The sequence below is a fragment of the Manis javanica genome, chromosome 2 (assembly GCF_040802235.1).
Source record: "Manis javanica isolate MJ-LG chromosome 2, MJ_LKY, whole genome shotgun sequence".
In the NCBI taxonomy this organism is placed as follows: Eukaryota; Metazoa; Chordata; class Mammalia; order Pholidota; family Manidae; genus Manis; species Manis javanica.
In genome coordinates, this window is record NC_133157.1 from 201,493,535 (window position 1) to 201,504,346 (window position 10,812).

At 47.0% G+C, this 10,812-nt stretch overlaps 1 protein-coding gene across 1 annotated transcript; it reads left to right on the forward strand.

Annotated features, from left to right (window-relative positions):
* The first annotated feature begins 2,705 nt into the window (after nt 1-2,705).
* On the forward strand, nt 2,706-10,557 carry CCN3 (cellular communication network factor 3). Its single transcript, XM_017673465.3, has 5 exons — nt 2,706-3,140; nt 3,267-3,492; nt 4,526-4,780; nt 5,970-6,184; nt 9,067-10,557. Exons 1-5 carry the CDS (start codon nt 3,057-3,059, stop codon nt 9,361-9,363), a joined length of 1,077 nt encoding a protein of 358 aa, XP_017528954.2. The 5' UTR covers nt 2,706-3,056; the 3' UTR covers nt 9,364-10,557.
* Nucleotides 10,558-10,812: the final 255 nt, after the last annotated feature.

Below are 10,812 nucleotides of genomic sequence, written 5' to 3' on the forward strand. Positions count from 1 at the left end.
TAAAAGGAGAAAAGTGAATCAAAACAGTACTTGCACCGCCTAACCCGCTGGAGCTGCCGTGCGGCTGGCAGCCAAGACCAGCACCTGGGGACAAGTCTGTATTATGATGTCCCCTGATTTCCCCGGAGACCTCCACTACACGCACTTATCTCAGACAGAAGGTCACCAGCATGGATGCTGTCCTTTAAACTCTCAGTGCCAAGAAAACTTAGAGAAGGTGCGTGTCAGAAGCAGATGGGTGATGGCTGATTAGACCAACCTGGTGTCCACTGCTGAGGAGAAACAGCCTCCATTTCTTTCCTACCTCATCTTAAGCAGAGCAGTGACAAAACTTAATGTGACGTCTGTAGTGTCTCCAAAGGTCTAAGAACAACTGTCCATCAGTGAAGGAGGTGCTGGGGGTGTTATGGAAAATATAACATACTCCCTGTCCTTCAAGGGCTCTTGGGCAGGAAAGGGGAACAGACAAACAGCAACATCCAATAAGGGTGAATTAAGAGATAAAAAGGGAAAGCCAGGGAGCTGGCCTACAAAGAGAACAAAATCTATCCCAGCATGGAGGATTCGAGAGAAGATGCCCTAGATGCAGGTAAATGAATGGAGGCATGGCTTTCATCAGATGGCTTCAGTTCAATTTCCAGTTGTTATGTGGGGATCCTTTTCCAGGAGTATTTAGAGCAGATGACAGTGTGCATATGCACTATTTTACCTACCAAATTGCTCTCCTCTTAAAGACTAATCCCTTCCCTCCTCAGAACTCTTCTTCCTCCCCACTCCCACCACCTGGTGTTATCTAATCCCCAAGTCACTCCTTCAGTTGCCCCAGGGTGAGTTCATCCAGCTCCCTTCCTAGATGTTTGCAAATTGGGCCTAAGGGAAAGGGACCATCCTTCTGTGGTGATACAGTCATGATGTAAGGAGTTAGTATAATTTAAGGGGAACACCTCCCTTATGTGGAAGAAGCAGGTCTACGGTTGGAAAAGCAAAGCTTTCAGCAGTGAAGACAGAGATGGAGTCCTCTTAGCCCCAGGGCTCTGCTCCCAGCGGTCTCCAAGGCCCCCTCACCTGTTCCCCTGCTGTTACTCTGTGAGCCACCACAGCTCCCTTCCTGTCGTGCCACAGCTGGTTCCAGTTGGATTTCTATCACCTGCAATCAGGAGGCCTGAGTAGCACCTCACCTTTGCGGTGACTTCTTGGCATTTCATCTCTAGCTGAAGTCACAGTTCTCCTGTCATCCTCCCCTTTGCCTAGAAGAGGCAGCCCAGCCAACTCATCCTTGTCGTGATTCTTCATCCTCTGAAAGCTTGGCCAACATTTGCACTTCCCCGTTCGCTGTGCTTCTAGTCATCCTTACCTAGGTCTCCCAAAGCCAGCTCCCTCAAAGTACATTAACATGCTGTCCACCAAGAGCCCTCACTGGAGAATCCAACTGAGTAGGGTGAAGATGGGGCCCAAGATCTGGATCTTTAAAAAATACACCTTGGTTGATCCTGATGCGCAGTCAGATGACAGCATCACCAGGCCAGATGACCCACGGAGCGCATCAACCTGAAGAGTATGAGGGTCCTTTGACGTGGCAGAAATTAACTGCTCGACTCTTGTCAAACTTTGAGTATGTTCCATCTGGTTTGCCTCAAAGAAAGCAAAATTTTTGGAGGCAGGACTGTACATACCGGCAGTTCCAAGCTGCTAAGAGAACTACCCTGAAGGGGCTTGAGATGACTTCATCTCCGGAAGCAGGCATGGCAGGGGCAGACCCGGCCCCTCGCACAAGCTGCTGGAAAGAGCTGATGTAGAGGAAATTTATTTCTTTTTAAAGTCCAGGGCTACATCACCAGCCTGTGTAAGTTCTCTTATAAAGTGTCTTTCAACATGGCTATCCTCAAAGGAGCTGGGCATATTTATCCCTGAGGCAGCAGCCAAGATGAAGACCAGGGGAGAATTATTTTGGGTTTTTTTAATCCATCAAGCAATGTCACCTTTGGAGCAGTAAAACTGCTCTCATTTGCAGGAGAGACGACAAGTGCTTCACCGCAGCCATTTTTGGACCGTGGGTGACAGGAGGGAGAGGGATTTCATTTGCTGGAGGATCAGTCAGAAGCAAATACCTTCCTCACTCCTTCGCTAACTCGCTGAGGTTTGAGGCTGGCCAAGCTGAAGCTGCCTAGTAAACTCCCAGAGGCCCTTGGATTTTGAGTTGCGCTGTTATGCATCAGGTATGACACAACAGGTGTTTCCAGACTTTTCTCTACCAAGAAGAAAGTTTTTATTTACCTCAGTCTCTTATGTTTTTTATTTTGTTATGTTTTACTTTTATTTATACCAAACCTGAGGCATTGGGGGTTTAAGAATCAGCAGGGCTTGGAAGGATGAGAGTCAAAGGAACTTACTTGGCCATTTGGCCAATAGCATCCCCCATGCTAACACTGCAATTCTTTATTTTCTGGGTTTCCCCTCCACTTTCTGAGTGAAACACATTCAAAGAGTGCCCGCAACGGTGACAAACGTGCACGTGCTTCCGTTATGACTAAACCCCCGGGCTTCTCGCCAATCCCCCCAACCCCCAGATGGCCCCAAACCCCAGGCACCCCTTCAGGAAAGCCCCAGACTGCGGCGCGGCCGTGACAGGCCAGGGCGAAGTGCGGTGGGAGCGGCGGTGTCCGGGTCCCGGGGGAAGACAGGGCAGCTTCCAGGAGGAAACGGGCGTCTCCTTCCCACGCGCGGGAGCGAGCCCTGGGGCCCGGCCTGGGGCCCCCGCCCAGCCCCTCCCGGCGCTCCGGGAAAAGCCAGTCGCCACACACAGGCACCCGCAGGCCCCCGGGCCGCGCCCTAAGGAGAGCGGCACCCACGGCCAATTACCATGACAACCCCGGGGCTCGTTCCATTCCCCACCCTGCCGACTCCCCCGCTCCCCCTGCGCTGCAGCCAACCGGCTTGTGCGCGGCCCTGGAGCGGCTATAAAACCTGCGCGGGGGCGCCGCGGAGGCCAGGCGCGCAGAGCCCCTCCGCGGCCGGGCCAGCCTCCTCTGCTAGCCGCGGGCGGGAAACGCGCGAGCATGCGGCGCGCACCGAGCCCGGGCCTCCGTCTGCCCAAGCAGTGCCTCGGCCTGGCGGGCCTTCTCCTCCACCTCCTGGGACAGGTAAGCGGCGCACCCCCAAGGTGCCCCTGGTTACTCGGCCCTCCGGAGCCGCCTCGCGGGGTCCCCGGGCGCCCCGCCTCTGCCGGCCCGTGCTGAAGCTCTCCGTTTGTGTCGCCCGCCCCCCAGGTCGCCGCGACCGCGCGCTGCCCCTCCCGGTGCCCTGCGCCCTGCCCCAAGACGCCGCCGGTCTGCGCCCCCGGGGTGAGGGCCGTGCTGGACGACTGCTCCTGCTGCCTGGTGTGCGCCCGCCAGCGCGGCGAGAGCTGCTCCGAGCTGCGGCCGTGCGAGGAGAGCCGCGGCCTCTTCTGCGACCGCGGAGCGGACCCCAGCGCCCAAACCGGCATCTGCATGGGTAATCCTGCCCCGTTTGCGCGTGACCTCTTCTGCTGCCAGCTGCCCCTTCTTTCCTTTCCCTGCCCCTTCCCGGAGGGTGATGCTCAAATATTAATACTGAGCAGGCGGACGCAGTAGGTGATGTTTATGGAGCGCTTACTGTGTCCAGGCACCTCCCTGGGTGCTGGGGGCTTCAGGGAGCGCCAGAAGCCGGAGAGGAGACCTGCTCACGGAGGTGAGAGGCATTCATCCCTTGCCTCCCTTGAGAAGAATGTAGATAGACGGGGAGCAGAGCAAAGGGCCAGTGAAGTCATTTCCTTTGGACATTTCCAGGGCTTACTCACAGTCAGTTTCCCCCCTAACTGCCCCTCAGCCGGCTTGTTTTCACACCTGTAATGGCCCTAGCTGAGCCAACGCAGCCCCTAGTCTTCTGAGACGGCTATGTAAACCCTGTCTGAGCTGTGAGTAAAATAAAATGCAAGCAACCAGCCAATCTAGGCTGGTGAAACTTAATCAAACGCTATCAGTTTTCCACCTGGCGCACCACTTAGCTGGAGGCAGTCCCTGCTCCCCGGATGGAGGGCTTGGAATAGTCTTTTACTTTCTTCTGTAAGCTAGTGGTGATTTACTGTGCTGGAATGCCAAGGAATCCTGACGTGCTTCCTATTTTGACCAGTTAACCTATTTGGAGCATATGAAGTACACTTTCTCTCTCTTTGTAAGCTGCTGAGTGGGAGAATCTTACGATCTTTGTAAAATGACTTTATCCTTTGGAATAACAGCTGTGGGGACTTAGAAGTGTCACTTCACATTTGTGCACCTCTTTCTTCATCCATAAAACAAATGGCAAGACTGAATGGTCTTGAAGATTTCGTCTACCTCTGGTTTTCCATGAGGACATCTCTCTCCTGGAGATAGATGAGAAACTATATTGCCTCTACCCGAAAAATAACGACATGGGGTTTGCAAATCTCATACAGCTTCTCCAATGTATTGTGTTTTTGATTTTCTCTCTCCCCTTCCCTCTCTGCCCTGCTTCCCGCATGTTCTAGCGGTAGAAGGAGACAACTGTGTGTTCGATGGAGTCATTTACCGAAGTGGAGAGACCTTCCAGCCGAGCTGCAAGTACCAGTGCACCTGCGCAGATGGACAGATCGGCTGTGTGCCCCGCTGTGAAGAGGACCTGCTGCTGCCCCAGCCCGACTGCCCCGCTCCGAGAAAGGTTGAAGTGCCCGGGGAGTGCTGTGAGAAGTGGGTCTGCGACTCAAGTGAGAAGGAGGCATTAGGAGACCTCCACGCCCTTCCAGGTGAGACTCAGGATTCCCGAAGGTGATCACAGCACAGGGTAAAGGCAGTGGGAAGCATGCGTGTTCTTTTGCATTTGCAGTGAGAAGCTTGCCTCCATTTCTGGCCATTAAACTATAGATTCCAGATTGCCCACTGAGATCAAATACATCACTTGTTGGAATCCTAGTCAAGTTATTGAGGTACATGCTGTTTCTTCTAAAGAGAATCTGCCAAATTCAGTGGTCCTTTTGAGCAATGGGACAGATTTTTGTCTTATTGCATGACCACTATTTATATTGTAGTCCATCCCACTTACCCTTATTAACATTACAAAAATTTTTTTTAAATCACTCTCTTTTCTGGATGCTGTACACCCATGGGCTTTCAAGACCAGCCTCCCTAAAGAATGCTATTCATCCCTGACAAGTGTCACAGAGAAATGTTCTCTTTCCAGATGCTGTAGGAAGGGTCAAGGATCTTTGTCTCACTTTTCTTTTTGTTTTGTCTTGAAAGGAAATAGTTTTTTACAATACTCAACAGCCAGGAGAATATTTTCAAAGCCATTCATCAGCCAGGTTATCTGCACTGGCAGTATGCAGAGCTTTATAGTTTTTCTGAGGTCAGAAATGGTCAGCCTTGCCTTTCAGATAGAAAATTGCCATGTAAAGGAGATGCGCCCTATACCGCACACACTAAGGGCTGAGACAGGACTCTTCATAATGAAAGTTCAAGGCTCTATATGCTCAAGCCAAACAACCAGTCCCACCTCCCTAAGGCAAAGTGTTGCTTTCATCACTCTTTTGAGTTTGTTGGTTCTACATAACTCATCCAGTTAAACTTGTATCATAATTCTTTTTCGGAACAAAATCACACGTTCAAAACACGACAGCTCATGCAATGATTGTTGATCCTATATTGTTTTGTATTCTTAAAACTGCTCACCTTCTTAAAGATAGGCTCTCCTAAGTTTCTTAAGGACAAGTTGGACAGCCACTCCACAAAGCTCTCTGGAAGGCCTCCAATGTGCCAGGCACTGTGCTGCCTGTCAGGGATTTACAAATCCAGAGACCTAGCTCTGGCCCCTAGAGCCTCTTAGTTCAGCGGGCACAGAATTGGATGACATCCTCTTTCTAGGGATGATTGGAAGGACCACTTTGCAATCCCCATGCTTCACTCATTCTATCTGCGTTTATTTGTTCATTCCCATAGCCTACAGGACAGAAGCCACTCTGGGAGTTGCGGTTTCCGACTCAAACATCAACTGCATTGAGCAGACCACAGAGTGGAGCGCCTGTTCCCGGAGCTGTGGCATGGGCCTTTCCGCGCGGGTCACCAACAGAAACGCAGAGTGTGAGATGGTGAAGCAGACTCGGCTCTGCATGGTGCGGCCCTGTGAGCCAGAGCACAAGCAGCCAGCAGATAAGGTAGGAGCCTGGAGGAAGCCACCCATCACAGAGAGGGGGACTCGTCTCCCTGGGGCCTGGGCCTTAGCAGGTCACTGTACACTCGTTGACTCAGAGGTCAGCTCTAGCTGGGAGTTAACCCCGGAGAAAAGACACAAAAGTTCCTAATGTGAGTGAGTTTCCCTTATTTATTTTTTTTCTTTACTGCATTGAAATTTCCCAGGCACCTCACAGCAGGTTCTCAGGTAAAGAGGACAGGGCTAGACAGCCTATAGCAATGTTCCCAGTTGAAAATGGCTTGGCAAATCTCATTCTGTTCCTGGAAGAAAATGCTAATCAGTTGTCAAGCATAGGAAATTGTAGAGAGGTCATTGCTGACCTCAGTTTCCTTGACCCCTTAGGTCCAGTACGTAGGAAGCAACAGAGTAGGGACCACATCTGCCTTACTCGCCACTCAGTCCCCAGCTTCCTACCTGGTACAGATTGTGCGCTTGATAAACAACTGTTGATGAATTATGAATGGGTGTCTGGGAATTTTCAGTGTTTTAAAAAGCCTAATGGGAATAGTACATTTGCCAGCATAAGGTGGCATGTGCCAAATAAAATAGCATTTTCTTTCCTTTTTTGCTGGAATTATGTCAACTCAGTGTGTTAAAACCAAGTATAAAGCATGCAGACAGAAGCTCTGATTGGTTCCCAATGACATCACAGGCCTTGGTACCAGATCAGATAAATGCAATACCCAAACTGAACTATTATGTGGACACTTGTACAAACCTAAGACAAAAATAAAACAGTCCCTAGTAATGGAAGGTCTACATATCTCTACACTGAGGCAATATCCTCTAATATACTTAAGGGTGCAACTCTGGAGCCAGACAGCCTGGCTTTAAATCCTGGCTTCCCATTTGAACTAGCTGTGGGATCTTGAGCAATTTTCTTAACCTCTAAGCCTCAGTTCCTTCCTGAATATAATATGGCTGGTGACAGTACCTGCCTCAAACTTGTCATGAGGATTAAATAGAATCAATAGGCAAAATGCAGGGCAAGCATTACTCTGTTAACATTAGGCATTGTTCCTTGACCTTAGAGGTTATTTCTATGTATTGGTAAAAGTAAAAGAGTCCCTAGTGTTTTCCTTAATTATATGGCTGCTTAGGTATATGCTTTTTTAAGGACCATCCTAATGTTATGTTTCTTTCATCAGTTTAGAAAGAACACCACGAAACACCTTACCCTAAAATTTTATGCTTAAAGTCACTCCTCCCCACACTAAGGAGAATTCTAACACACATGTAACTTAGTCATGCAGGTCTCTCTGTCTCTCTGTACCTCTCTCTGTCACTTCCTGCCTGTCTCTTTCACACACACACACCCATACAGAGATGTTGCTGAGGAGTGATGCACCTTTCTGTGGTTGTTGGTAAGAATATATGCTAAACATTAAACATGAAAAAGGAAGAAACAAAACCCTAAAATATTGTCAAGGATACAGTAATTCTTTATTAAATAAGGCTTTTCTGTGTCATGCCTCTAAAATTTTGCTTTTTCTATTGTTTCTTTTACCAAAATTTATATTTTGTCTTGTAGCTTGCACCCAGTTAATATTGGGAGATACTACAATTACAGTATTTATTTATGGTTTATATATACATACATACATAGTATATGTGTATTTCATAGGGATTCCAGAACTTTATTTGGAATCTAGAGAAATTCTAGCATAATATATCATCAGTTCCCTGTCACCAAGAGATTCTTAAATGTGAGACAGTGCTTCTCAAAATGTGGTCCCCAGACCAGCAGTAGAGAGTTTCTAAAAGCTTGTTGAAAATGCAGATTATTGGGGCCCACAGCAGACCTACTGAATCAGAAACTCTGGGTAGAAGGCCCAAAATGTGTGTTTTGGCAAACCCTGTAGGTGATTTAGCAAACCCTGTGATTTCCCAAACACAGTGAAGTTTGAGAGCCACTGATTTAAGAGAATTCCAAGTCTCATCACTCCACAGGCTGTAGAGCTATGCCTACGAAGGTGAAGAGAAGTAGAAAATTGTGGTAAATTAATAGGTGAAGAGATCTGAGTGGGAAATGAACATATAGTCAATGTCTGGCTGAATTATCAACATCAGGGGTCCTCATCAACCATCACTAATGGAATAAATAAATTCACCCCTTACCCTGCCTTCATAAATAATGTTAAATCCCATTGTCTTAGACTTCCCCCAGGTGATAGTATAATAGAAGGGCTTTGCAACAGACAAATTCAGTTACTAGATGTTTTCTGATCATCTGAGCCCTTTGAGACTGCATTTACTCAGCTATAAGACTTGGCCAATTATTCCTTATGTAAATAACTGTTCCTTGTAGGAGTGAATATTGATAGGTTTAAATGAGTTAAGGTCTGAAAAATATTTGAAACATTACTGGGCTTATAGTGATGCCAGATTTATTCCCTTTCCATTTATAACCCCTAGGAATGCATTTGGCTAAAAACACCACCACAACTCATTCTAGTAAAATAGGAAATCTTTGAAAAAATAGGCTTCTTTGTCAGACCTGTGCTTTTCTCCTCATGCTTATCAAAGTCAAAAGATGGTTGTGGACGATTCCCCATTCTAGGCAGGAAGGAAAGTGAATGCAGGACTGTACCTGTATGAAGGGCAAAGGATTTCTCCACACTTTATGTATCATTGCCAGAACTTTCAAGGTCATCCCAAGTTACCAGATATTCTGGGGAAGCAAATGCTCTTAGCCAGCCACCTTCCCCAAACCAAACTAATTCTCCCTTAGCAACAAGAGAATGGATGTTGGATGGACACCTAGCAAGCTATTCCATACCCTTCAAATGGTCCCATGGAGGAATGGTAGCCATTCCAGGCTTCAGTCCTTTTCTTCTTTCTCAGAAAGGAAAGAAGTGTCTCCGCACCATGAAGTCGGTGAAAGCCACCCACCTGCAGTTCAAGAACTGCACGAGCCTGCAGACCTATAGGCCCAGGTTCTGCGGGGTCTGCAGCGACGGCCGGTGCTGCACCCCGCACAACACCAAAACCATCCAGGTGGAGTTCCGGTGCTCCCCGGGGCAGGTCATCAAGAAGCCGGTGATGGTCATCGGGACCTGCACGTGCCACAGCAACTGTCCCCATGACAACGAGGCCTTCCTCCAAGAGCTAAAGCCGAACACCAGCAGAGGGGGAATGTGACGAGCACCCTGAGAGGCACACTTGCAGAGGCAAACTGTAACTGTCCCCCATCGAACAAAGAGAAGAAAATAATTCAGAATTATTTCACCCCTGAGTCCTGTGTATTTTCTGTGGCCCTATGAGGTCAGTTATATCTATCTTTTTTTTTGAATGAAAGATGTGATTAACTGTAAACTTGGAATCAAGGCAAGCTCGGGATAGTACTTAGGGGTGACATTTTCTTTGAGGTTTACCACACATGAAGATCTCTGTAAAGTTAAGAAGTCAGATATATGTTTTATTGTGTAGACTGTATCACATTACACTCATCTTATTTTTTTAAACAGTAGTGCAATTTCAAGAAAATGTCACTGTAATGAATGACGCAGTGAAGTCCAGGGTTATACTGAATATGTCATCCTTACGACATTTCACCCTGTATCAGCATTTGACTTGAGGGTCTCTGTTGAGCTCTTTTTTTGAGTAGCTCAGGTTAACTTACAGGTCCAAGATCCAAGGAAAAATATAACTCTTCAACTTGAAATCCAGAGACTATTAGTTTTCTGTTAGGTGTACACTAGGAAGCAAATTATATCTAGTAATGGAATGTTTGTTGATTAAGTAGGCTGGTGACATAAACTTGCTCCATTGCAGACAACTTGACTCCTTTCCAAGAGAAAGAAGCTAAACAGACCACTCTTCCCAATACAGAGATGACCAGTCCCTACCAGCTCCCATCCATGTGTATGTACTGGAGGCTACTGGGGCTCATGAATTTTTTAATTCAGAAGAAGCAGAGCATATCAGCAGAGAACCTCTCATCTGACTATGAGGAGTAAACTGAGGCCCAAAGTACCTGACTTCAACCTTTGATGACTTTCAAATGTGTAGTAGAACTTTTTAAAAGAAGAACAAACTTGACATGACTGTGGTGGTCAGACACCACAAATTTTATGGGAGTTTAGAATTATTGTGGACATGCCCAAAACTTATCCTTGGGTTCTAGTTATGCAAATTCACAAGCAAGATATATATGTATACATACAAGTATCTAATTTGTCAGGCCGTAAGGCTGCAAACTTAAATTCTTCTGATGTCACCATATGTGTTCAGCTTTTCTCCTTTCAAGTATTTATATAAATTATACATTTTTTAAAATATTCTTTTTACTTTCTGCATTTGTCAGATATCACTAAATAAACATGATCTTATCAATGTGTGGCTCCACTATTTTGTGCTTTCAAGAAGTTTGTTGAAAATACGAATATAAAAGAATTAGAATGTATGATTTCAATCAGACACCAAGCAATAGCATCTACTGAAAGCCAAGTAGGTATTGTAGATGAGCTTACAATTTTTGTCAGAAAGAAAGACCTTATCAAAAGGCAGCTTCCACTGAGTTAGGTGATCACTATTGCCAGGGCCTCAAATACTGTCAACATGTTTACTCAAACCAACATCTCAAGCCCT